At 39.9% G+C, this 26,319-nt stretch overlaps 1 protein-coding gene across 2 annotated transcripts; it reads right to left on the bottom strand.

The window, feature by feature from the left end:
* Nucleotides 1-304: 304 nt before the first annotated feature.
* mrc2 (mannose receptor, C-type 2) lies at nt 305-25,946 on the bottom strand. Of its 2 annotated transcripts, none has more exons than XM_085454774.1 (29): nt 25,643-25,946; nt 20,212-20,604; nt 17,423-17,596; nt 17,129-17,293; nt 16,278-16,391; nt 15,876-16,019; nt 15,596-15,787; nt 14,029-14,183; nt 13,777-13,881; nt 9,783-9,898; nt 9,545-9,693; nt 7,464-7,681; nt 6,933-7,075; nt 6,745-6,841; nt 6,530-6,659; nt 6,394-6,426; nt 6,117-6,283; nt 5,693-5,861; nt 5,464-5,606; nt 5,173-5,281; nt 4,910-5,076; nt 4,724-4,832; nt 4,394-4,632; nt 4,133-4,295; nt 3,860-4,009; nt 3,492-3,605; nt 2,960-3,139; nt 2,790-2,813; nt 305-2,689 (listed from the first exon to the last, which is right to left on the bottom strand). In XM_085454774.1, the coding sequence occupies exons 1-29, from the start codon at nt 25,767-25,769 to the stop codon at nt 2,469-2,471; spliced, it is 4,410 nt and encodes a 1,469-aa protein (XP_085310900.1). In that variant the 5' UTR covers nt 25,770-25,946; the 3' UTR covers nt 305-2,468. The 2 variants fall into 2 exon arrangements, with proteins under 2 accessions (XP_085310900.1, XP_085310901.1); XM_085454775.1 differs by having other exon boundaries at nt 305-2,686.
* Between the last annotated feature and the right edge of the window lie 373 nt (nt 25,947-26,319).

Here is a 26,319-nt window from a genome sequence, read left to right as displayed (position 1 = left end):
AAAAGAATGAGGAAAGTGTAAGAAGTAGTTATGTCAGAAACACACAATAACCAGTTACAGACAAGTGTGGGAGTCAGATAACAACATTCAGCAGCAGAGGTCTCATACAGCAGGTGAGGTGTGCCCTCTTGTGAAAAACATCAACACTGCAGCCCACATTTTCCACATTGATGGTTGAATCCACCTCCCTGCTCGCTGCAAAAGAGTGGGACTAAGTCAGCACTTGGCCTTGACAGATAACTGGTTCCCACAGTCACAAAAGAGTTTGTTTTGGAATTAATGATAATTCACGTGAAAACAAAAGTTTTCAGAACATAGACTTTTATTCATTTCATATAAAAATGACACAAAAACTTACAAATTATCAGGTGCTTCAGGTATCTTCACAGGGACATGAGCCAACCTGCATCACACACACTGGGGATCACACCGATGCTTATCTCACTTTTACATCATCACCTCAGTAGGTTCACATCTACTGCGCATAAAGGCAAACCTTTACAGCAATCCACCAGCAGAGGACAGAGCACGCCCGGACTAAACCCCTGCACCTTTAACATTCCTTTTTCTCTACCTTCATCTCTAGCTCCTCCTTACACTCCTCCTCCTTTCCCCCTTTTCTTTACTTATTTTTTTTTCCGTTTTTTTTCTGACCTTCATGTCCCAAAGCCCTCCTTTGCTGATTGGTTCCAGACGTGCCACTGAGCTCTTCTTGCCGACTCAACATTCCACAGCTGGAGACTGCGCACACACTAAAACACACACTTCTACTTACTCCCTATCCTTCTCCCTTCCCCCTCAATCTTAGTCCGACTCACAGAGCAAAAAGGGCTGTGATTTTTTTTCTTTTTCTTTTTTTTTTTCCATAACAGCTTCAGTGAAACACCAAAAGCCTCAGACTGAAATGGCTCCAAAGCATTCCTCTAAACAGGAAGACAGAAATGCACTCAAAAGGCAAGGAAAATATTTGATGAGGCAAATGTGAAAACTTAAAACGACTGAATTTGGTTTTTAGACATTTTTTTTTGGCTCTCATATTTGCAACTGTGTCATTCACATGAACGATGTTTTCTGTTGCAGGAGAATTCGACGTTTAAGTGGCCAGCATTCCATAAAAGGGGGGTATGCGTCCAAATGTCTTTTAAGGGTTTTATATAAGTCAAACCAGCATCATTAAAAAGACAAAAAGAGAAGAGACAGACAGATATAACATAGAATGGGAAAAGTGAATAAAGGGTCATTAAAATGATTAATCAGGAAAATATCAAATTACAACTGCTTTGCATACAAAGAAACTGCTGCCCTTAAAAATGCTGAATCAGCTCCAGATGGCAGCGTGAGAAGCCAAAACAAACAAGTTGGGAGCAGTTACTGAGCCTTAAGGAGAATGACTAAAGGCAAGTGGCAACAAGTAAGACCGAATCAGATCAAGACAATGGAAGAAAGTGCGGAAATGTAGATCATAAAGTCATGGAAGCTCAAAGTCTGATCATTTGATGACAACCTTCAGACCTGCTATACCAACAAAAAGACAATGCAGTCTATTTAAAGACCAGCTTTCAATACAAACTTCTACTTATGTGCACAATTATAGTGTATGCCCTCAGACGGTTTGAGGTCACTGGTCCCTTTCACCTTCCACACATTCACATTTAGACTTCTTCCTCCTCCTCTGCTCGCCTGACAGCTGGTGCCGACGTGTCACATCAGGAAAGAGGAGGGAGGCAGGCTCACAAAACCACACATGCATTATGAGTTACACTTCTCTGCAGCTGCACAGATACTGAAAAGTCAGTGGGAAAGACACATTTACACAAGAACCAACAAAAAACAAGTTCAAGTTCAGGTTAATACTGACGTGGCAAAAAAATGAAAGAAAAAAAACCAAAAAGCAAATCAGAAAAATGACTTTGATCCCGAACAAGACTGCAGATATTCAGATGACAGAAAAATGTTGTTGAAACTGATCCGTAGCTGTGCAATTTTCTTTTGTCAATCAAAATAGGAAGAAAATATACAATGTGAGAAAAAACCTGACTTTGGCACCAGGGAAGGCAGCAAAGAGTTTTTGCATAAAACTGGTTTTATGGTGAATATTTCCAGCTGGGACAAATTATTCCCATCTGATCCATTATGGCCTTCTTGAATTCTTTTTAGGAAAGAGCTGTGCAGATGGAGGTATCTGATTTGTGAAGGGAAAAATCACTTAAACTGTTAGATTTTGGCAAAACGGGATTTTGAAGACAGGGTTTCAATTTAAAAAAATAAACATCTGCTGCGCTCCACACAGCCTTTCAGCACTTTAAAAATCTTTTATTGTTTTGTTTTTTTCTCGGTTTTTTTGGTTTCAAAAGTGGCAGCAAAAACAGATACATGCCACAACGTGTATTCAGCACTTTGAAATCAGCCTCTACTGTGTCAGGTCGGGTTCAGTCCCGGGTTGGTCCGTCAGTCCAGGGCGGCTCGGGCTACTCTGGCTGCTCATTCAACTCCATGTCAGACACCAAGATATTCTTCTCGGCCTGTTCTGCACTGTTGGAGTTGGTGCGGCTGTAGCGGGCCCCTTCATAAGAGCCCCGCGATCCAACAGTTCGGTGTCGGTAGAAGTAGATCACGCCAACAATCAGCACCACAAGCACCAGGCCCGCTACCATAACAACAATCAGCGTGGGCAGGCGGTGACTATCTACTGGGTAGAGATTGAGAAGGAGAGATGGAAATCTGGATAAGCGCACACAATTCTGGCTTCAAATGAGCTGAATAACTTAGCAGTTGTGAACAAAACTTACCGTCTGAAGTTAAGATTTCAGCACCTGCGGATGGAATATTGAACAGTCAGTAGTGTGCTAAGAATCTGCATCATAATTTAGGCATTTCCCTTAGCAAATTACTAAGAAACATAATAATGACTGGCAAATGCTGCTTAACATGACAGTTCAATTAACTTCTTTGTGCTTACTGCGAGGCCGTTTGCAGATGACTCCGTGTGTGCGATTTCTACAGGAGCCCGGCTTCCACCGACCAGTGTTGCTCTGGATCCAGAAGCAGGAGTTGATGGAGAGCACAGAAGAAACGACATCATGTCCCTCCCAGTTGGTATACAGCATCTCTGTGCCCTCAGACCACACTAGACCTCTACCTGTGGTAGGAGCATGAGCATAAACATATTCAGAGTGCAGTTTTCAAGGACTTTGTCTCTAGTTTTGCATAAAAGAAAAACACACTCTGCTTAAAAATTCGATCTTCTCACCATCTCACCAAATATGTTTTGTAGCACTTCATATAAATTATCAAATTACTCTAATAATAAGATAGTAAATGAACTTTTCTGGAATAAGGAGACTCGCTTGCATTTAGTAATTATACTAAATAAACTGAATCACAAAAGATAAACTGCAAGCATTTCCCTTCCACAAGTCTGTCAGCATGGATTTTAAATCTGCTGCTATAGAGCGACATAGAAGAGACAGGCTGAGGCAATAATGTTGGACCTTTCACGCTGACACCCAGCCAAGCTCCATGTGCCTGTTCTGCATAACTCTGGATGTGCTCCCATACAAATCCATTCTCTGTCTCATCCATGATAGAGAGAAGTTCTGCTCCGACTAGAAGAGACAAAAAAGAAAGAAACAGAGATGGAACCAAACTGAATTGATTACTAGGGAGACAGAACAGTTCTGCCCCAGGCTGAATGACAACGTTGCTAAATTTAGTATTATTGATGTATTTTGTCAATCATGTTTGCCGTGGACAAGGACAGGGCTTTTGTATTTAATTGGTTTTCAATTTAGTGTTATAAGCTGTACAAGCTGTACAATAAAGCTAGTGGAGACGTGTGGTTTCTGAGATGCTTCCATACTTTTTTTGCAGGATCTATGTGCATCATCCTGCAGTCTAAGCAGCTGCAAATTGAAGGCGTAACAGTGGTTTCTGAAAGGGACCCAAGCCCACTCTCCCAGAGACTGGGGGCACATGCCAGGGTAGATCCACTGATGAATCACAGGCTCATCTGGCAAAAACAAACCATTTGAATGTAAGTCAAAATGTTGTCAAAGAATATTCAGTCCTACTAAATTGTTATTAGCATTCTTTTTTAATGCAGTCTTATATTTGGTTGTTGATACACACATACCACTCATTTGACAGATAGCAGCATCTAGTCTCGAATCACAGGGAGTCACAGTCCATTGCCCTGTGGTGGTCATGTGACCACATCCAGCCATCAGACTAGGCTCTCCATCATTCCAGTTTGAATATGTGACATCTTCATTATTCAGCCAGGTAAAGCTCCTTCCCTGAACCAGAAAATAAAAAATTATTTCACTGCAGTTTCTCTCACACTGATAAAAAGCTTTTCAACTGATATTTGTATTTTTAATTATAATCGGCTTACTCCATAGTTGTAAAGCCCAATCCAGGCTGGCTGGTGCAAGCTGTTTATAAGCAGTGTGAGGTAACCTTGCTGGAACGGATCCTTCACCCTGGCAAGAGTCCCATTCAAAGATTCACAGAGGTGCAGAGCACCAGTCCAATCCAGGCGTTTTTTCACTACTCGATACGTCACTCCCCCCAGCTCCACGGGCTTAGACAGGGAGGCAGGAATGAGGGCCGGAGCCGGAGGGAGACCTTGTTCTGAAGTCAGATATGATAGTTAACTAACATATGTAATTCTTATTATAGCACTTCTTAATTACACTGTCATAGTAATAAGTGATTATCAGACCTTGTTGTCTTTGACAGATGAAGCCATGACTTTCCATCTCACATGCTCGAGAAGCCCACATGCCTGTTTTCTTCTGCAAGTTTTCATGATACATCACCACACAGTTTCCCTGAAGGGTGACAGTGAAATATTTAGAAGAGGAACAGACTGATGACAAAGCCATGACATAAAAAGTAATGTGAGTACCGGCGTCTTGTTCTGGTGTGGTCCGCTGTTGTCGAGAGGCTCGCCAGGTGCCCAATTTGTGTAGCTGAGCAGGCCAGCTTTGGCCCATTTGAAATTTGCTTTAGAGTCTGAAGTCAAACCCACCCAAAGTTCAGCGCTGGCGTTCTTCAGCAAAGTGGTGACAAAAGCTGTGAGGAAGAGAATAAGTTGCACGACAGTCTGATGACACACCTCGTCCACCCCCAGGTTTTGACTGTATGCCATTTGTATTCTCCTTTAATTACCTTGCTGCAAATGATTGGATATCACTGCCAGGACACCTCCCTGACTCTCACAGTTGAGCTTGGCTGCGGACCATGTGACTCGGTTTGACTGATCAAATACTCTGAAACACTACACAAGCAGACAATATCGCTGTTTTACTGTAGTCAAGTTGCATAAGGATGCCTGAAATACAGCATGTGCTCTGTTGTTATTGTAGTTCTTGTACTTTACTGGCTGCATGCAAAATTCATTTGAGTCATCATTCGTACAAATGACCATAATGCGTTATGCTGTTACACTTTTAGCTCTACCTTATGCTGAAAGGAAGACCATCCATCACGACACCCTGATGGTGGATGAGGGGATGGTGGAGTTGGAGGAGCGGTCCCTGTGACATTCACTCTCTTACAGATGTAAGGCAGGTCAGAGTGGCACTTTTGATCAGCCCAGTCCTCTGTTTGGGTTTGAGAAAGACACGCTAATGGAAATACTCTGGATTTAAATGAGCTTCTCACTATATCTCTTTCCAGCTGCTCTTACCTTTGTTGGCTGACATGCAGATGCATTTCCGATCTCTGCTGATTGGGAGCGGCCTGCCAAGGGCCCAGGCCACATAATTTAACACCGAGTGATCAGACCATCGGAAGCGGCCGTCATTTTCATAGGTGTGAAGTCCCAGCCACCAGAGGTCACCTTCCACCTTAGACATCTGAAGGTGGGACACAAACTGTGAAAAAGTGTGTCTAGGCATAAGAGGTCTGTTTATAGAAAAAAAAGAGTACTACAGATTTATACCACAGTATCACTGTAAATGTCTAATTATATAAATAACTGTAGTTATATATAGTGTAATGGTTAGATTCTGTAATGATGAAGCTGGACTTTACTTGCTTGCCAAGACAATGGCAATTAATTTCAATTTTTGGACTAAATTAGTTCCTGTAAATGATGACGAGCACCATACCTTGCGTAAAGTGTTGGCCAGGAATGTCTGCTCCTCTGCTGAGTGAACCGAGGCCAATGAGGAATCAAACCAGGAGCAAATCCTCTGGGCTTGGTCCCAGGTGCTACGGTGGTCAAAAAACTTATACTCAGCCTCCCGGAAGCCAATCCATTCAGGTGAACTGGTGCCTGAATGGAGCCAGGAAATTAAAAAACATCAACAAACGTTGACATGTAGAAGGAAGGTTTTAAAATAAAAACAAAGGTGATAAAAAGAAAGCTATGAAAATAAGACAGACCTTCAGTGATTTCTGGTACCTTCTCAACACTACCTAAAAATACAAGACAAAAGTTGTGACGACCAACAAGTATATGTTTTGACAATATGTATTGATCCAACACACGATTTATGCTTAAAGTCCACGGCTGTTTTACCTCTAGGGATCTTGCAGATCCAGTCTAACTCAGAGTCACAGTGCATGGCCAGCCAAGTCATACTACCCAAGTCTGCCGCAGCACACTGCCGTATGTTGTAGTAGTACCGACCAAAGTTCTGGTATGTTAACTGAGACACAAGCAAGGATTAAACAGATTGCATTTGAAGTATTTTTCATCACTCGACATGTAGGCTGCTTGTTATCATGACTCACAGCTAGTCCATCACTCCACTTCCAGCTTCCATTGTCCATGGGGTTCCTGCGATTCAGTCCAATCCAGAACCAGTGCTGCTCATGTTCCTCTGACTCCCTGTGGGGACACATCATCGCCATCAGCCTCACCACCACTATCCATGCCATTGTCAATGTGGCATATCATCTAAACAACAATCCACACACACCCAAAAGCCTCATGTAGGATCTGCAAAACAAACTGCTCCTCCTCAGGGCCACTGATACTCAGCAGGTTGGCTCCATGTTTCCTGCAGAAATTATGAGCCCGCATCCAAGTTAACTTCTGTTCCAGCTGGGAGAAATGAAACACCTGAACAGAGATGATGAAGATGTCATTCAGTTTAATTAATTCTGTTCTTCAAATCTTGTTGATTGCTGAAAGAATTATTTCTGTTACAAGTGGCAGATTAAAATTTCCATAAGTAAAAATTCATTTCTTTCTACTGAAACGCAAAAGAAAAAGAAAAGAAAACCTGGTGCCAGCATGGCAACACAAAATTGTGCAACCCAATTTAGAACCAATGGGAGGGTCTGCTGCAAAAAATTCACCAGTCATTGGCAGATGCCACCCATAGATGCCATCTGGCACCAAGATATAACTAACTCCATACCTGCACAAGTCTGAGCACCACACCACTTTGTTATAAAAGAAGTATAATTATTTTCTTTTCTTTTCTAATAACACTTTAATTTTGAACCTTGTAACAGTAGCGTAGGTTGCTGTTGCTCTTCCAGTCGCTGGGACAGGACCCGCTGAGGCTCGGGGTGGGCTGAGGGACGGGGAGCTCGGGGCTCACAGACGTGTTCTGGTTCTGACGGCAGATGAATTTGGCCTTTGATGATGCACACTCCCTCACATCCCACAGACCTGCTTCTGTGTCCGTCGCCATAGAAACACAGCCGCTACTAATGTTGGCTGAAATAGATACAGGGGCGATACGTAGGTGAGTGGAGAGGAAAAGAGGCTGCACTGTGGAAATGTGTGGAAATGATCTAAAGGGGAAAATGTGATTATGCATTACTCATTGGGCAATTATGGCTGTTGAATCTTGTATTTAACCTTTCTCAGTACAGACAACACGCATTAAAATAACTTGTTGCTCTATTACTCACCTCCCTTATGGTTCATCCATAAGGATGACATATTTGCTGATGGGAAGTGATAGAATGCTGCACATAGAAATTTCAAGCTCTCTTTTAATCAGGAAGAAATGTCAGGCAGAACTATGGTGCAGGCATATACTGTGCAAAGGAAAAGTGCAGAGAACGCGTCAAAGAGCACAAGCATCTGTTTTAAACTGAGTAAAGTTCAGACAGTTTACATCTTTACATCCATTAGTGACAAGTGTGCATCTGTTTGATTTAGAAACTGTTTCCATTGTAGATCTAAACTCCACAATGGTCAATATTTTACTGACAGAATTTCCTTCTCTGCTGCTCTGATGGTTGTTAAAAGTTTCCCAAGAAGTAGTCCAATTTTAAAACATTAAATTAAAAGTAGCACAAAAGCACCCTTCAGGCTAATTGCAACTGCTGCTGATTATTTTCCAAAACACGCAGATTGTCTGTTAATCAAGACTGCCTAAGAAGTAAATGCCTCTAAATGTTGTTCTAAATCTGTATTTTGGCAAAAGAATAAAACACCTGGGACCAATCTGTTTTCTTCTTTGCACATTAAATCACAAATTGGCTCTGAAACAGAATTCATTTTGATTAAGAGACTTCACTAACCTACTTTTATTTTAGGGGCTATTGTAAATGACCTGCTATTATGTAAGCATAATGCAGCTAGCAACAAAAAAGAAAACAAGAAACTTTTGCATGTTCCTCTTTTCATTTTGTTTTCTCTTTTCTGTTAATTGTAGTCAATCAAACAGGTAATTCTCCATACAAAAACTCCAGGGTGGAATGATTGTACAGCATACGTATTTAATTACCTTAAAAAACAAGAATTGGACACAAATAAAAATAAAACCAAACTGTACAACCAATTCTTGTTTTTTCAATCACCTGGAAAAAGAATTGTAAAAAAACAAAAAACAAAAACATAAAAAGGCCCAAATTGGCATAACATTCATGACTGTGAGGAGTGTATGTAAATTTCTGAACACAGCTGTATTTTATTCTTATTATTATAACAAAACAAGACCCCCCCCCCCAATATAACAATTTAAAAATAATATAGCAAATATATGAAAAAAATAAAGCAGAGATAATTAATCAGTTAAATCCTTAAACTAATTGGCTAATGTAAGTAGCTTAGTGATAATACAGCCCTATCCCAACTATCAAAGGCAAGCACATCCTGGACAGTCTGTAGCAATGCTATCACGGAGAGACAGACAACCTTTCATGCTAACGGTCACACGTACTGTAACTGTAGAATAACCAATTAACCTTGCATGCATGTCTTTGGACTGTTGGAGGAAGCCGGAGCACTTGGAGATAACCCAAGCAAATACAAAATAATCCATGGAAACTCCCCGCAGAAAGAGCCCCAGCTAGCAGATGGATTCCATTATATTATATTTACTTGTATATTATCAGAGAAGAAAAACTCAGCACTTATTTACTGGCAAAAACTTGTTCAGTGGATGTATGGTGCTAAAGGATTTTTTTTGAAGATTGTTTAAAATCGTCAGTGGTTTACAGTATATCAATAATAACTGATTTAAAGTTGCTCTGCAATTGTTGTAACAACAGTACAGTTACCAGCAGTACAATATCAGGTCATACTGTACATGCCATTCTGCTAATTTAAATCTGAAGTGTGACCCACCTGGCTGGTCTCGATTCCAGTGGGTGTAGGACACTTCATCATTGGTAATCCACTGGAAAGCACCGTGATTTCCCTTGTTACGAAGACCAATCCAAAAGGAATCTCCAGAGCGCCCGAACACCAGGCTGCTGGCGAAGGCTTGCTCAAACCTTTAAAAGCGACGAGGTGTTTTAGGGAACTAGGACTGACTTTTAATCGGTGCAGGGTAAAATCGCTTCCCTGTCAGTGCAGTATTTACCTGTTAGTGATAGTAATAAGTGTGGCTCCTTGGTCCTCGCAGAACTTTCTGGCTCCATCAAAGGTGAGCATTTCTTCTCCCACCCAGTAACAAGCAGGACTGTGCCACTTCCAGCCCTAAGAAGAAAGGAGAGGAATTTAACAGGATGTGGAGACTTATAAAACCAAAAAAACCAAAGCCTTACAAAATAAATATACCAGTCAAAGAAAGCAAGCATCTACAAAGGTTGGGCAACTCTTCAAATTTTCTAGTTTAAAGTGTGAACGTCAAAGTGCATCAAAGCACACACGGAGACAATCATACTTATTTTTGGAAAATGTTTTCTCTCAGAATCATGACCACTGAGTTATGCAGTTTAAATTCATTGTGTTTCACCAGAAAGAGTTAGACGAACTATGTAAAATCATGCAAGACCCACCACGCTGTACTTTTTTGTAGGAAAAATACAGCATATAGTATGTTTCCATGCAAAGCATTTGAATGATATTTTTCACAAAACACAAATTAGTGTATGTAAAAACAGAAAGCTGATAATTTTCCATTTGCAGAAAGAAAAAAAAACCTTTTCCTGGACTCAGTCCCTCCTGCCACCTCATGTACTGTAGCTGTGGTCATGTACAGACACAGAGTGCAGCCAACATGTAGAAGGGGTGAGATTTTGCATGAGAACAATAGAGAGAGACAGGTTATATACAGCACTGTGTGAATAAACCCAACCCTAGGCCTTTTGCACAACCACATTTGCCATCTAGGCAGAAACCCCAAAGGTTTCAGCTGCTTGAGAAGCATTATTTCCTGAAACTTACACCTCCCCAAAACCCTTTGCTAACCACCCTTTGCTTGTGTTGCATTCAAAACATTAAACAACCCGTGCTGACTGATGTTAAATTTCCAGAACGCTACATAAATGATTTATTTCTGCTAGTCTGCAGTGTTTTTATATGTAAATTATATAGAAGCATAAACAATCACCCATATGCCATCCATCATTTGACAACAAATGGTATGCTGATGTTCTGTAGATGGAAGTACACTATTCCCAGCACACTTACTCACACAAAACATGGACACAAACAATGGAGCACATTGGGATAAGTCCCTTTGATGCTGTAACAAAGCACATATATAGCTAAGAAAAAAACCCCAACAACAACTATAACTTGCCTTCCCTTCATTTCTTTAACAAGTTCCTTAATGTGTGTCTTTTATACTGAGAAGCTAGCATGAAGTTGCTTTTCCGAGCATTTTTCTTTCTAGAAAAAAGCACTATGGTAGCAGTGAAAGTAAGTTAAAACAATAATGATGTGGGCTTGACAGCTGAAAAACAAGCCGAAGCTTTTTTAAAGCAGCTGAGGGAAGCTTTTGGGGGGGGGGGGGGTAATATTTTTAGCTTGCTAATGTATGGCTTGCAGGAAAATCTGTTAGTTTGAGTATATTAGTATGAGGAACGGTGGCTCTCTAAAGGTGAAAGACACAGATGACTGAAATAATAAGCACTATTGTTGAGGCAGTTAGCTAACTATGAATGTACTGAGTTGAAACAATCCAGATCAAATGTGAGCTCAGACACACTTGGCCATCAGAGGTCGGTTCTTAAGTCCATCTCACAGGCCTGAGGGAGCTATGTGACATGAAAAAGTGTCTGGGATCACATTGTAAAGACACCTTTTCATTTTGCAGTTTGCTGTAATTCCATACACACTCAAAAAATGAAATTGGGTGGTTGTTACATGTACAAGATTCAAGCTTGTAATTTGAACTAAATAATTTCATTTTTCTATGGCGAACGTAATTAAATCATGTAGCATCTGCATGAAATTCAGCAACTTAATTTGTTCTTGTTGAGATGACATGATACAATCTAGTAAGAGTGGTTAGTTGCCTGGACTCATGAAGTTCACAAGATCACATTAGATGTCAAACTGCAGGAAAAACGCTGGAGTTTTAAGAGGCAGACAACTACACCCACACCATGTGTATGCTATCGCTATTTATTGTGGTTTAACCTGTCAATGACAAAAACATACAGAAAATTCTTCATCAAGCCTTGTAATCATAGCTCTCCTAGTTTTTGGCATGATGGTTAGTGGTGTTGCCTCACAGCAAGAAGGACCTGGGTTCAAATCCACAATCTGGCTGGTTTGCAGTGTGTAATTAGAGTTGGGTTAATTGGTGATTCTAAATTACGAATGAATGTGCAAATTGTTGTTTGTCTCTATGAAATCATCAACCCCCATATTGGTTCATTAAGCATGACTAGCAGTAATTGCCTTGATTAACATAGTAGTTGTTCAAACAACAAGATTTCATTGCATTTTCCTAAAGTTTTTAACCTGTGTAGAATGAATTAAAACAAATTTCACTCTACATACTTCAAGTCAATGCAAGTATACTACGTTGATCCAACATAATCTGATTACATTAAACCACCAAATCCCAAATGTGTTGCTTTGACATGGTCAGAAATCTGTTATAGTACTTGGTTAAATCACGTGGAAAAAGGTGCCATGATTAAATTGTGTTCATCCAACAACAGATTTTTTGAGTGCAGGAAGGACATGTGGGGAAGTGGGGAAACACCAAGTTCAGTTTTCAATTATTTTAGGACCTCCTTTCAACACAGCCTGGTTGAAGGACCATAAGCAGTTCCAGTTGTATTACCCATCCTGCCTGTGGCATCAAATCTGATGTATTTCCTCCCTGATTATTTACACATGAAGCAAGTGTCTGTGTGGGTTCTCAGTCAAACAGGTCATTGTAGTCTTAGGAGCTGGAAAGGAAGGTGACTGGACTTCTTTAAGTTATTAAAGTCACTGTCTTGAAGCAAGTGAATTATCCAGATAATTAAAATAGTACAACTAGAAGCCAAAAAAGCAGAAAAACAACAGCTATCACAGAAAGTTACGGCTTCAGTGAGTAGGTGAAACAACAGCACAGCAGTATCCATTACATTTTCTGAAAAATGAACCCAGCACTAGATGGGGTAAATGGCTTCAGGATCAAGCAGCACAATATTGCTGAAGCAGTCAGTGGGCTTTCTGTCATTGTTGTTTCACATGTTGCGTGAAGTGAGCTCATCTGCTCGAGACAAACCGCACGGCTGCAAGACCCTGCAGCACAGGCCATGCCAAATGACCCCTGTCACATTACCACCCATGATGCCTCGGTCCCCAGGGACAGGGAGGCAAGGATTCATTACACCAAACAAATGGTCCGTCCATATGCAGAGCTTTGCTGAATGTAACAGCTGAGAAGCAACACGACCCTCAACTTGAGATCATTTACATCATAAATCAGTACTTGGGAAAAATATATAGCTGAAAACACTGCTGAAGGGCATAAAGATGCACAGATATGAGCTGTAATTTCTCTTCTCGCTACAGTGATCCGCTGTGTGAAACATTAATCAAAAGGCCCGTAAATGTAGTACGTGCACAGTGAATGCTTCCAGCGATGGTCAGGTACAAGTGGTGTAAAGTCTTGTGTGGAGAGAAGTATGAGCTGTATAATCAGGGACAGATGCACAGATGCCACATCTTTTTTTTGTATTTGCTGTACACACATGTTGAAACAAAGAAACACAATTATTTTAATTTATTTAGAGTTTTTTTTGTCCGAGAGAATAGTTTATGTGCGCAGGACTCAGTCTCTGTGGTGCACCTTGTTACTTTCCAAGTTAAATTATGATTTATATTCCAGTTACAGTCTGGGGGCAGTGGAGTGGAGTTGAAGAGTGAGAGATTGAGCGGAGCACATGCAAAAGAGGCCAAAGGTGAAGGAATGGGTGAAATATTCAGAATAATAATTATCCTGTCAACAGCTAGAATTCTATGCTGAATAGCTCTGAATACATTATTTATGGTAAAAGAGAGGGAAATATAGAAAGAAAAAAGTCTGTGTCTACAGTAGGAATGAAACAATTACCAGTAATCTAAAGCATAAACAGTAAATGTCAAGGAGAAAATTAAGTATAGAGAGAAGAAAGGAGTTATACCTTTTTACACTGTTGGTGCTGTGGCTTCCCATCACTCTTTGTTCCTGGTTTTTTGCAGATGGAGGGCAGGGTCAGATTACAAGGGCTGTCATCCCAGCGGCCCTCCTGCACATCATTGGCAAGACACAAACAGAAAGAGAGAAAACAGCTGGTAAATATATACAAACGGAGTCTGGCTGATAGTCAGGGTCTGTTACTGTGGCATTCTTATGGCCCCCTGGTTAATGTGAGGGTGCAGAAGGGATCACTCACAGGTCCCCACATGGAGACGCAATCTTCCTGGGTGTTGCGGAAGTTATTGGGTTCAAAGGGATGCCAGTAGGTGAAGATAACAGGAGTGTGATCAGTCCATTGGAAGTCCATTTGCATGTCAGTGTCATGGAGCCCTACCCACAATTGCTCAGTGTCTAAAACAAAAAACAGACTGTTGGGTTAAAAAGATGATTATGGACAAAAGAAATAGGCTTAAGTTCCAACTGTGACATTTTCCATTAGGTCTGGTAATTCGTTGGAGCGGTTTCATGACTAAAAATATGATTCCACACTTTGTGTGCTGTTTTCAAGCTCAGGAAAGAATGTGAGAAGGAAGGAGAGAACTGTCTGGTTTCCTCTTTATTTAATCATGAAGATTGGAGGCATATAGAGGGTTGCTGCAATCTTTTTAAAATCAAGTTAAGGACAATTTTAGAACTTTTCAAGCAATGAAATCTAACAGTACTGGTTTCAGCAGTGTATGCTGTATCACCACTGCCACATTTGTTAACGTTCAAAACTGTGATGCAGATTTATGATGTGCAGAATGTCTTAAAAGAGGATTACTGTTCTGCAGCAACATGACTGTTTCATAAAGGCTTCAACTGCTTTCTTTTTAATAGCTCCAAACTTAAAAGTTTTCAGCACATGGCAGTAAAACAAAAAACACTAACTTGATCTTCTTTTCGCTGCTCCCATTAGGGGTCACCACAGGGATCTGCCTCCAACTCACACTATTCCTAGCACTCTGTTCTGTTACACCAACCCTCTGGATGTCCACCTTCACTGCACTCATGAACCTTCTCTGCTGTCTTCGTGTTTTCCTCCTGTGTGCAGCATTATTCAGCATCCTCTGCTCAACATATCGACTCTGCACATGTCCAAACCATCTCAGCCTTGCCTCTCTAAATTTGTCTAAAACTGATCAATTTTGCTGAGTAAATTATTATATCCAATGATATTAATATATAACTGCATTATAAGCAGAATTTTAAAGTTTTTCATCATATAAGACATTTTAAAGATTCACTGGATTCACAGCAGGGAAATTGTAAAACAGTATTTGTTTTCTATCTATTTACTTTATTTTTAACATGGTATATTAGAGTAAATAATCAAGCTTTTAAAATGAAATTCTCTTTTAAAATTCACACCATAATCACTGCTAAAATACCAGCATGTTCTCTCCCATGTGTTTAAAACAAAACATAAAATTTCAGACATTTCGGTTAAATTTTGAGGATTTTTTTGTGAATCTACTGGGCTTTAACATCAGTTATGTAAACTCTCCTTATTGGGCAAAAATCCTGTGTCTACATTATGCCTGAAAACAAAGGTTTTATTCCCTCAACTTGGTTATTTGTAGGAAGTCTGCTGCAGAGGCACTAGGAATCTGCATTACATAGATGTCCAGTTAAAGCTGAAACCTATTTGAGAAACATTTGATGAACAAAAGTGTGGTAACATCAAGAAAAACATTAACTTTGATTCATTTTTGACTTTGAAAGGAAATAGTACAGTACTATAAAAAACAACAACAACAAAAAAACCCCACTAACAAACACACCTTTCTTCAGGTCACGTATGATGAACTCCAGCTCAGGTAGAGTGTGGATGCTAACCAGGTTGGCCTCCATTTTCTGGCACGTTTTCTGAGCTGTATTCCAGTCAGTTTTCTCTGAAGTAAGCTTATAGCAACCAGCCTGGAAGGCCTGCCAGCCCACATCACACTCATATTTCTCATCATCTGCCCACGAATCTGTGTAACCAGAGAGATAAAACCCATCAAAGTTGGACTTTTTCAGTGTGGTATTACTGTTTGCATTAAGAAACATAAAAAAACGAACCAGTGGTGAAGGGGTCAAGGGTGGCGTTGGGTCTTTTCTTGCAGACATACGGAAGAGCAACTGAACAATCGCGGTTTTGCCAACGACCTGATGACTCAGTTCTTATTACAGCACAGTTCTTCTCTTCAGCGTGATTTGGCTGTTCTGAAGATGAGTAAGAGAGACAAACTCTTCAGAAAATCACTGATTTCCAGGGTGTCAATCCCAAAATACTCTCAGGCTCAAATACTGTGGTTGCACCAGAGAGCTGCCAAGCAGGTGTTTGAACTGAGAACTGAACTAAAAACAAGCATGCATTTTTTCTCAGCCATCTGCAGGAAATAAACATTCAAAAAAAGAAAGATCACAGACACTTCAAGCTTTAAAAAGACAGAAAAGCTTGAACTGTTTTTACAGGCCAACCTTGCTCCCAGTTGAGATACTTGAGTGGTGAGGAGTCGGCCCACTGCCAGCCTCCACTGATGTCCAGGTCATTGAGGCCAATCCACAAAGCAGCACTGTAACCAGTGAGTAAACCTAAACAACAACAACATCTTCTTAAAATAAGTAAAAAGATAAATGAAAATGGTTTTGCTATGTGAAAGTAAAAAGTTACTCAACTCTGTCAGATTAGCTGTGACTTTAACAATCACCACTGCACCAGGCAGATTACACAATAGTTATGTAACAACAGTCTAAGTGTAGCCTAATATTGGCAGGACAGTCACATCACCCCCAAAATTCAATATTCCTGTTGGCAGAGTGAATCTGCAAACCAAATATTCTGTTTGCCAATATGTTACACAGCCTGAGGTACTGAGTCCAGTGGGATCACACCAGGCACATCTGCATATTGCTTTTATTTTTATGGTCATCCTTCCATCCATCCATCCATCCATCAACATATCCAGTAAAATGTCTCAGTTGGGTTGGAACCAATCCTAGCTGTCCCTGGGCGAAAAATGGGGTACACCCTGGACAAGTGGCCAATCTATCACATGTCACCAGAACTGTAAGGTTTTTATAGTCACTGATTGTGGAGTTGAGAAGGTGAAAGCACATCTAACAGAAGTGCAAGAAACACCCAGAATCTCCCAGAAAACCCAAATTCTAATAGATTTTACTTTTCCACTGTGATCAATTGTTATGTTGTGAATCACAGCATAAAAATGTAATGGCATAGAACTGTAAAGATAGGGTTTCACTTTATATAATTGCATTAAAGAATCAAGAATAAAGCATATTTCAAACAGCAGTGAACCTCTGCAGATTACCATTAATGTAGGTCTGCTCATGCAGCTTGGTGATGCTTAGCAGGTCTGCCCCCTGCTGCCGGCAACTGATCCGAGCCTCGCTCCATGATAGGGTTGCCTGGAAGTTAAACTGGTAACAGCTGTCTGTGACCGGGTCAGTATCCCAGAAAGTTTCACAGCCATTACCTGACAGGGCAAAGAAATTAACAAAAAAATTAGAGGAAAGTGAAAGAATCACTTTAATGTTGAGGACTGAGAAATATAAATGTAAGACTACAGTATCTTGTAACATCAACATATAAGACTATAACTTACTCTTGACAGGACAGAATCCCCAAAGCTCGTCTTTGCCATAGTCATAGGTGGTGGCACACCAAAGATGGCCATCTTCACGGCCAGTGCTGGTACAAGTGTGGAACCACTGGCCATCATAAAGGAAGGGCAGGTAGCAGGGGCGACCATTAGAGTTCCCCTGAATTGTATAGATCTCTGCAGAGTAAACACAAGAGAGACTTTAAAATCCTGCATGGAGCAGCAGAGAAAGTCTGTGTTTGTTTTCTTCTGGAGCTATGCTTGTGAACTTTTCTGAACTCAAATACTTTATATGTTTTCTCAGCAGCTTTTATAATCAAACTCAGGGTAAAAAACAGAGGATGAGCTTACAGTAAAGTCAAATAGTGGTCAGCGGAAGGAAGAGTAAACAGGCGGGGTTTCCAGAAAGCCAAGTGTCTTTTATCATGAACATCAAGCAAAAAGAGTTCAGAAATTCCTATGATATTAGAAACGATTAGCCCCAACTAATTATATTCCAAAGCAAAATCGTAAATTATACATTAACAAGAAATTATGTCTGATTTCTACTTTTTTTTTCATCCTAAACTCGCCATTTTAGTCTCCACATTCCACAAGTATAGTACAGTGTGAAAAACAGGGTGAAAGCGAGGGAGTGTGAGAGGGAGAGGCTGGATCTGCGGTGCTACCAAAACAAGTCACGCCAATGGAAAGTGAGGCAGACATGTTAAATGAGAGAGGAAAGATTTCTGAAGCTCCCTCCCTGACTTTCTTCTCTGCCTTTAGCATTGACCGGCTCTTTGGCTGCAGAGGAGCCGATGCTCGGCTGACTAATATCAGAGGCATTCCTCTCCATGCGCAAGCAGACTTCATAAAGGAAGTTGTAAAGATTGCCACTTGAAAGTTAAAAATGTCAATCCTCCCAGTTTGCATGCCACAAAACAAGAAAAGGGGAGAAAAATATAAAAGGGCGACTTTTCTTTTTTGTGTTAACTGCAGCTGAGCACAGCATGTTAACTACAGATTTATATGGCTGACCGACTCTAGCTGTAAAATTTTGTCAAAGAACAACTGTGACATTTGATAATGGTAAGAATGGAACTTAAAGTGGAAATGGGGCTTGGGTACCAACCACAATGGTCAGATTTAATCTAGATAGAAAACTAAATATACGAAATACAAATATACTTTAGGTCAAGAACAACTTGTGTGTGTTTACCGGAGTTTACACACACAACACACAATGTTTTTCCTTGGATTTCCGGCTGGCAGCCAGTCCTCTAGCATTCCCTAAAAGCAACATGTTTTAAAATCCATTTGATCGGATACAGCTGTGGCATCCACAGCAGTAAGTCTATCTGCCACACAGACGCAGAAAACACGCAGAGAATGATGACCTCACTCAGTGTGATCATACAATGACCTCATATGATGTTATGTAGTCATACAGGTGAGTCTATAATTACAAACATTCAATCCAATCTACATTTTTAAAGGATAATATCTCTGATTTCATATTGTATTTTTGTGAAGCTTACATGATTTTGAAATATATATTCATCTCTATGCGAGAGCAAGAAGAAGCGAACTTGTGATTTTAAGGGTTTCTCAAAGTGCTGCCTGTTGCAGTTGCAGCCCTTTGTAACATTTTATGGGATTTTGCAAAGGCCGTAGGAAAGAATGCGCCTTTGCAACATTTAATTCATCCACAGCTTATGTCATGCTATGACGCAGCCGTGCAGAAGGGTGCCAACTGTGCATTCCTCTTCAATTTATACTCTTCATTTCCAGCAATCAAAGTAGACTAATACTAACACAGAATACCAACATAATACAGCATTCTTGGCACAGACACATCATAAACACACTCTTTAGTGTGAGTATGTTTTTCTCAGTGTGTCTCTTAATCATGCTGGATTCCTAAAACATCACTCAGTCTTCAACATTTGTGAACCCCCAAACTAAATCTTGATCTAAGCTGCCTTTGAACAATCTTATTAGATAATAAACCATTTTATTGTTACTGTGCAAAAGGAATAAATTATTTGAACGTTAACAGCTTACTGCAGTTTGGAGTAAATATATGGCATGCATTGGCTTATAACATGAATATTAGAGCTACTTTAAAAACACTCTGAAATGAACATATCAGATATAAGAAGACTTACAATTAAGAATTTTTGATTTTCACCAAGGGTTTCATTATTTTCATAGCATTTTAACAACATTTCTGGAGACTGCCGAAACTCAGGAGAAGTTGTGTAATGCAGGAGGATAAATACCCTAAAAATCAGAATAACAACAAAAAATACTCATAAAAACACAAAGAAACTGTCTTCTGGAGGAGCTCCTCAGCACATAATCCAATACAAAAATACAGTAGAATAACCCGAGGAGAACAGTTCCCACCAGGCATTCTTAAGTTGAGCTGAAGGATGAATGATTTAGAATTCCTCCTGATTATTTCACAGAACTGAGCTACTGGAATCATTTGCTTTAGGTCATTTAGGCAAAAGAGGCTCAACCAACTAGAAATTAATTAGTATATGCGTGTTAAATTAATTAACTATTTGTGGCTTTTATAAAAATCAGAAAACATTATATGACTAATTAATTCAAAAGAACTGGCTCGTGTGTGTTTTCAATTGTTTTTTAATCTTTCATTAATTCTATTTAAATTTTTGCTTATCGGAATGCTAGTTTTAAAAACAAAGTTATTTCAGAGTGACAGATGTATTGGCACAAACACAGATAAAGACTATCTACCAATTAGATAAATACTGCAAATTTGAACTGATAACAATTACACCTACCCTGATTTGTTTTGGAGCACAGATCTTGCAGCCCACCATGTAGAGTCCATTTGGAACGGCCTACTGTCAGATTCCAGGGTAGATCTGATAGAGGATAGCTGTTGAAGTTGTCCAGCACTTGGCCACAGTTCCAGCTCCAGCGTACTTTGGGGGGTTCACGATCACAGGTGTATACTCCTAAAGGAAATTTATCCAACTTCAAGCTGCTGTTATTAGCGATCACACCCAGGCACAAGGAGGAGCCCAAATTGAACAGCCGCCTCCGAGTCACCCATTTCCAGCGCTGGTTGGGTTCCTCACAAGCGGCTGACAGGGCAAGGGAGCGATCCTGCACCCCCAGGCACTTGCCCTGGCCCTCAAGGTAGAAAGCAAAATCATCAGACTTGGCAGGCGCTGCGCAAAGAGAGAGATAGAAACAACATTAGCACTCAATCTAGCTTTTGATAAAAACAATATCTTGTTAGCAACTGCTGGAGCAGCAGAGGTCAGAGGCAGGATCAATATCTAGTGTAGAACTAGTGGAAGTTGTGGACTCTGATGTCCAAGTGTGACACACTGCAGTGGAATTAATTTGCTAATAATCCTAAAGTGACCCTAAAATCCTTCATAAAAGTTATATTAGAGTCTTAGGCAGGGGGGAATTGCAAAAATGACCTGCTATAAACTGTTAAAAAATGGCTGTGAATGTCTTTAATTCAAGGCTAGTGATAGAGGTTGAATCATTTCTCCATCCTTCAGGTTTCAAGAATTTACGCCATTCCCACGCTTTAACATGGAGTTCTCATATTGTTCAGATTTCTCAGCTCTGATGTCTATATTGGTATTATGGCCCTTTTATAATGATTCTCTGAGAAGCTGCAGATGCCTGCAGACTGGTGTTGCTGCACAGAGCCTTACAGTATTCACATATTACCATTACCCCAAGTAAAATAAAACATTACCATAAAACTAAAGCTATTTAAAAAAGAACACATCCTGTGTGGTTGGATGCAAGCTTCAATGACAAAGATTTTCTGTAACAAAACCCAGCACCCTGTTTCAGAAAATGTTTGTGGTTTATTTTAAGTCTGCCTTTTCTTTTCTTTTCTTTTTTAGAACAAACCAAGAAATCAGGACAGTCAAGGCACTGCTGTGTGTCGTGGTGAAGGCAAAAAACAGACAAAAACAGGCAAGTCAGAAGCATAAAACTGACCTAAAATTAAAAGTATTTCAGAACAAATATTTCCAAAATAAACAGAAATATGTTCTCTGTGGTTCTGGGTTTAGCGATTGAGGGACAAAAGCGAGACCCTCAGCATTCCTACTCAGCAGGCTCCTGAAAGAGACCAGGAAGAAGGGTAAGAAATGGAAAAATCCCTGGGCACTGTGGTAATGGCAACATGAAGTGTCAAAGAAAGGTGTCGGGCCACCATGTCCTACCACTAATAATGAATCCATTCATCTATTGATTCTCAGAGTTTACGGAACTCAAATCAATTACAGGGACTATCTGAAAAATAATCCTTATTGGGACAACTCAGAATAGTTCAAGTCAAAAGTCATCACTAATTCACTGTCAAGGGGTCAAGGGTTCAGATTTTTCTTTCTATATAGATACCTTAGACAAACCATTGCTCAGCTAAAACACTACAAACCTCCCGTTCTGATTTTATGGATGGCGAAACAATGAAGACTCATAATGAGTGCCATAAAAAACACATCCCTATAATCTGAAGGAGTCAACACGCCCTTCTACAGGCTCTCAGCCTCTGTGGCTGTGTTTCTCAAAAGCAATATACGCTCTGATTGCAAAAAAAATGGCCAAAGCTCAGTGGCAGAGCAGTTCAGTTTGAAGTACAATGTCATCAGATATGAGGCCAACCTGCTCTTAAGTTATAGCAACCACTCATACAGCAACAGCGAGACAATAGGCTTATTTACTACAAGCTCACTTTTCTAATCATGAGAAGAATTAGATCAGAGGGAGTAATTTGCCTGAATGGGGCACAAAAGCCATTTGCTTTTACTTCTTTTCAGGGTAAAAGCAAGTGGGAGCTTATACTTCATCGTCCAAGTTAAAAAAAAAAACATTCTGAATGCTTCTGAGGCAAAACTATCTTTCCATGTGTCTGTATTTCTACTCACTCTATTATTGCACTGCCTGGCAAACGTAAATATACTTCTGACTTTTCTGTGACCAGTGTCTTCTGTCTCTTCGGTATTTCCTTCAGCCACAAACCAAAGCATTTAATTTTATAATTAGCAGCTTCTAACTTATTTAATCTTCTGATTCTGTTTTTTTAACTGTGCTGCTTTGCCTAGAAGTTAGAAATCTACCAAACAGAGACATTTCTGGAGTAAAACCAGTAAAATGCAGGGATTTTTGCTTAAAAATGACTCACTAAGAATTCTTTCCAGCTCATATAAAATGTTCTATCATTGACTTGTTCTCAGGTCTAAACGGTAAATCATTCCTGCTTTCCAATTACAGAGTGATGTGTGCCTCAAAGAGGTTATGCTCCAGTCTTTTTCAGGATTTAGTTACATGTCTCACTGTAAATAAAAAGTTGTGTGAACACTTGAGTAGCTCAAGTTACACAGTGCTGACTTGTTAACAGGCTGAGGGATAAACTGAAGTAAATCACTTTGATGCTATTCTGAGCCTTTAACAATAGGAGTTATATAATAATAATAATAATAATAATAATAATAATAATAATAATAATGATAATAATAATGATAATAATAATAATAATAATAATAATATTAATAATAATGAAGTGCTTTAAGCAGAAGAGTGCCCGTGGGAAGAGTTTCACACAGTACCGTGCCAGTCAACATCTGGATTACACTGCACTGAATGAATTTCAGTGTGTGAATATATGGTTAACATTAATACAGTGACAGGATGAGACTCTCCTCTCATAAGCTTTTGAACCATTAGACAACCTGAAGCTGAAGTTCCAGACATCAAGAAGCAGACTCGCAGTTTTAATTCCAGCCTGGAGGCGACACGACTGAATGTTTGATGTGAGAAAAACTCCCGGGCAATCAGAGAGAGTGCAGAATTCCAGATTAACTTTAAGTCATTGAGCCCTGTGAAAGCTAAGCCACAACAACTCTCCTGCTGTGATCTCATCCTTTTCTTTGCCCTGTCACCCCCTTTTTCAAAGCCGAAAATGGTTTCCTACCGAAGACACAGGCTGAAACACATGGCCAAGAACAACTAGCAACAAATGCCAGGAAAGCCAGATATTCCCAGAACCTCAGATTCTTGAATGCAGTCATCTGTTGGAACAGACTGGAGAATAATACTTAGAGATACGGGCAACAAGTCAGTAGCAAGTCTTGGCTCAAAACATTGTTCAACAAATTTCTCAACATTACACTATTTTGAATGTGAATGATTGTTTCTGCCTGACAATTAAAACCAGGTGGATTGTTCATTTCCCCGTCATTTGTATTTTTAAAGTTATCTCTAAGATCTAAATCACTGTATGAGTCAAAGTCTTTTCCCCAAATAACCTTATTTTGACAGATGTATGAGATAAAACAAAAAAAGCAGATCTTTAACTGGTCAGTGTGATAAAATGACAACCAACAAACAGACAGGAAATTCCAGCTGGCTGCTTTTGCTTCATTGGCGTTTTATGGTGGTCTGGCGTTTGAAGCAACCCTGACTGTGGATGGGCTTTTACCTCATCTGAGGAGAAGGGGTTTGGAGAAAAGAGTCTATTTGCATTTTGCAGCCACACTCTGAAACAGAGCGAACAGGAACCTCTGGGAAAGTGCAGATCAAATTTAGAACCCAGAGTGAGAATAAGTGCACCCCATTGAAACTTTCCATCACTCCCACACTTGTAATGGTGATAACAGTTTATCACAGTGTAGGTTTAGCTGTTAAATCAAGTGAGAAACAAGCCGGCTCTATTTCTGCTGTTAACTGTGAGACTTGTATAAAACATTTTTAAAATAAATTTAATGGAAGCTTGGCGTGAGAGCTTAGCGCTGGAGGATGTTACATCAATACTGAAAATGGATGTGAAACTTATTCTGAAATGGCATGCCATGCTATTTTCTGCCACTTATATAAAAAGAACAAAAACAAACAAAAAACAAAACAAAACCCAAACATATCTTAATCCCTTTTAAACCCATCATTTGTTTGAGCATCTACTAAAAATCAAACAACATCCAATGAAAGATTTAAAACAATTACAAAATGCTGGCCTATTTTAGACCAAAGATATTTTGGGGGTAAATCCGGTGGCTATGAATTGCAAAATCACCCACAAAGCAGGACATCAGGAGGCAGCATGTCATCTTTTAAAATCAGTAAACTATCATAATCTTTTCACATCTCATCCATTTGGTCTAAAAAACCTTGACAATGGCAGAGAGGTGCAAGTCAGTTCAAAACTAACAAAAAAGGATATTTATATGGCATAATCCAGTTCATGAACTAACCACGACCTTCAATATACTGACTCATGTTCTGAAGTTCTTTTGTGTTCCTCAACACAAAATATACTGCATATTGAACTATATTGATCACAAATTCAAAGGGAAAAGAAAAACACAAACGCACACACAAAAGGCTTTTTCAGGCCTATTTCACATTTTGTCATGGATTGGTGTGCAGACTGACATCCTCAAACTTCAAAGTGTTAAACAGCATAAGAAGCAATTTAATCACATGGAAAATATTAAATGAAGATTGGTCAGAATGCATTGCCTAACTTATTGAATTTCTTTGTGGTAGCTGCTTGTACACAGTATTTAATCATTCATACAAAATGAAGCAAAATAGTCACTGACAGGTTAAGCCTAGTAAGTCTGACAAACTTCTAGATGACAAGCATGAAATTGAGAGAAATTAAGCAAATCTGATTTAAAGCCAGGCGTTTAAAAGCAAACAATGATGTTATCTACCTCTTTTCTAATCTTTGGAGAATATGTGGGTTTTTAGGTGATGTGCAGACCTAACAGTTATGTAGGGCCGGACTGAATGTGTTAATTGCAGCCTGTAACAGGATGCAAAGGTCACATCTGCCCGCAGGGTGCCAAATGAAGCGTCTCTCCAAGTCGATTTTACAAAGCAGTCTAAAGATTCCCATCCGTTACCAAAATAGATCAAACAGGCCTCTCAAAAAGGTGCCTTTCTTTGTGTTTTCTGATGAACTTTACGCATAAATAAGAATCACTATACAGACACTAAGCCTGTAGCCTCTTTCCTCCTCCCCCAGTTTTTCTCCACATCTGGTTCCACTCACTGCTTGGCCTTTTTGGTTCGTGGCATACCAAAGCACTAAAGCCACAATGCGAAGCTTTTAATGTATTTTCCGCGTGGAAGTCTTTACCAAAACAAATGCATGCACAATATGGTTACTACCTTCCTGCTTTTTCTCGACTTTACATGAATGAAATCAAGCAAGAGCTGTTTTATGCTCACCCGTTACGCTCTTCTTCAGTTCCAGACTAAAGATGAATAAATATAAAGTGCATTTGTAAAGTATAAGTTGCCGATTTGTCCATGTTGCCCCCGATTCCTTGTTTCGGTAACTGCGCTTGCTTTGCATGCTCGAAGCCGCACACGCCAGCACAAGCTGCAAAAACACCCAAATGTGGAGAAACAAAGTAACGTCGGAGCAACTCACGGCCCGACTGTTTGACTCCGAGGACGGAGGATGCAGAGCTGGTGGTGGCGAGTCTGACCGCTAGAGCTCCGTCTGCCTTTCAGTCAGAGGAGAGTGAAATGAATGGAGCAGAGTCAACACTGAGAGTGTGTGACGGTGTTGATATGGTTCCCAAAATGAGGTCCGAGCGTGTCATACAGGACGTCGAGTTGTACTTCTATAATGTAATGTCTTAATGTTTGCTTAATCATCCAGGTAAGCAAATCCCAAAAGGTTGATTCTGTTCATCTGGACGTAGCGTTTCCAATGGGAGAAACGTTTCGTCACTTACCCAAGTTACTTCTTCATTCTCAGCTGACTACAGGTTTCCCCAACACTGCACATGACGGAACTCAGTTATTGGACAATGTACTGTCTTTGGAATCTAAAAACAATAATTTTTTAAAAAAGTAATAAGGCCGATATCTACATTTTAAATAAATTATACACATAT

This window comes from Copadichromis virginalis, linkage group LG4, assembly GCF_057382275.1.
Source record: "Copadichromis virginalis isolate Kocher_CV1m ecotype Utaka linkage group LG4, C_Virginalis_male_GT1.1, whole genome shotgun sequence".
Classification (NCBI taxonomy): Eukaryota; Metazoa; Chordata; class Actinopteri; order Cichliformes; family Cichlidae; genus Copadichromis; species Copadichromis virginalis.
The sequence above is the reverse complement of the archived record's forward strand: the minus strand, read 5'-3'. Positions and strand labels throughout refer to the sequence as shown.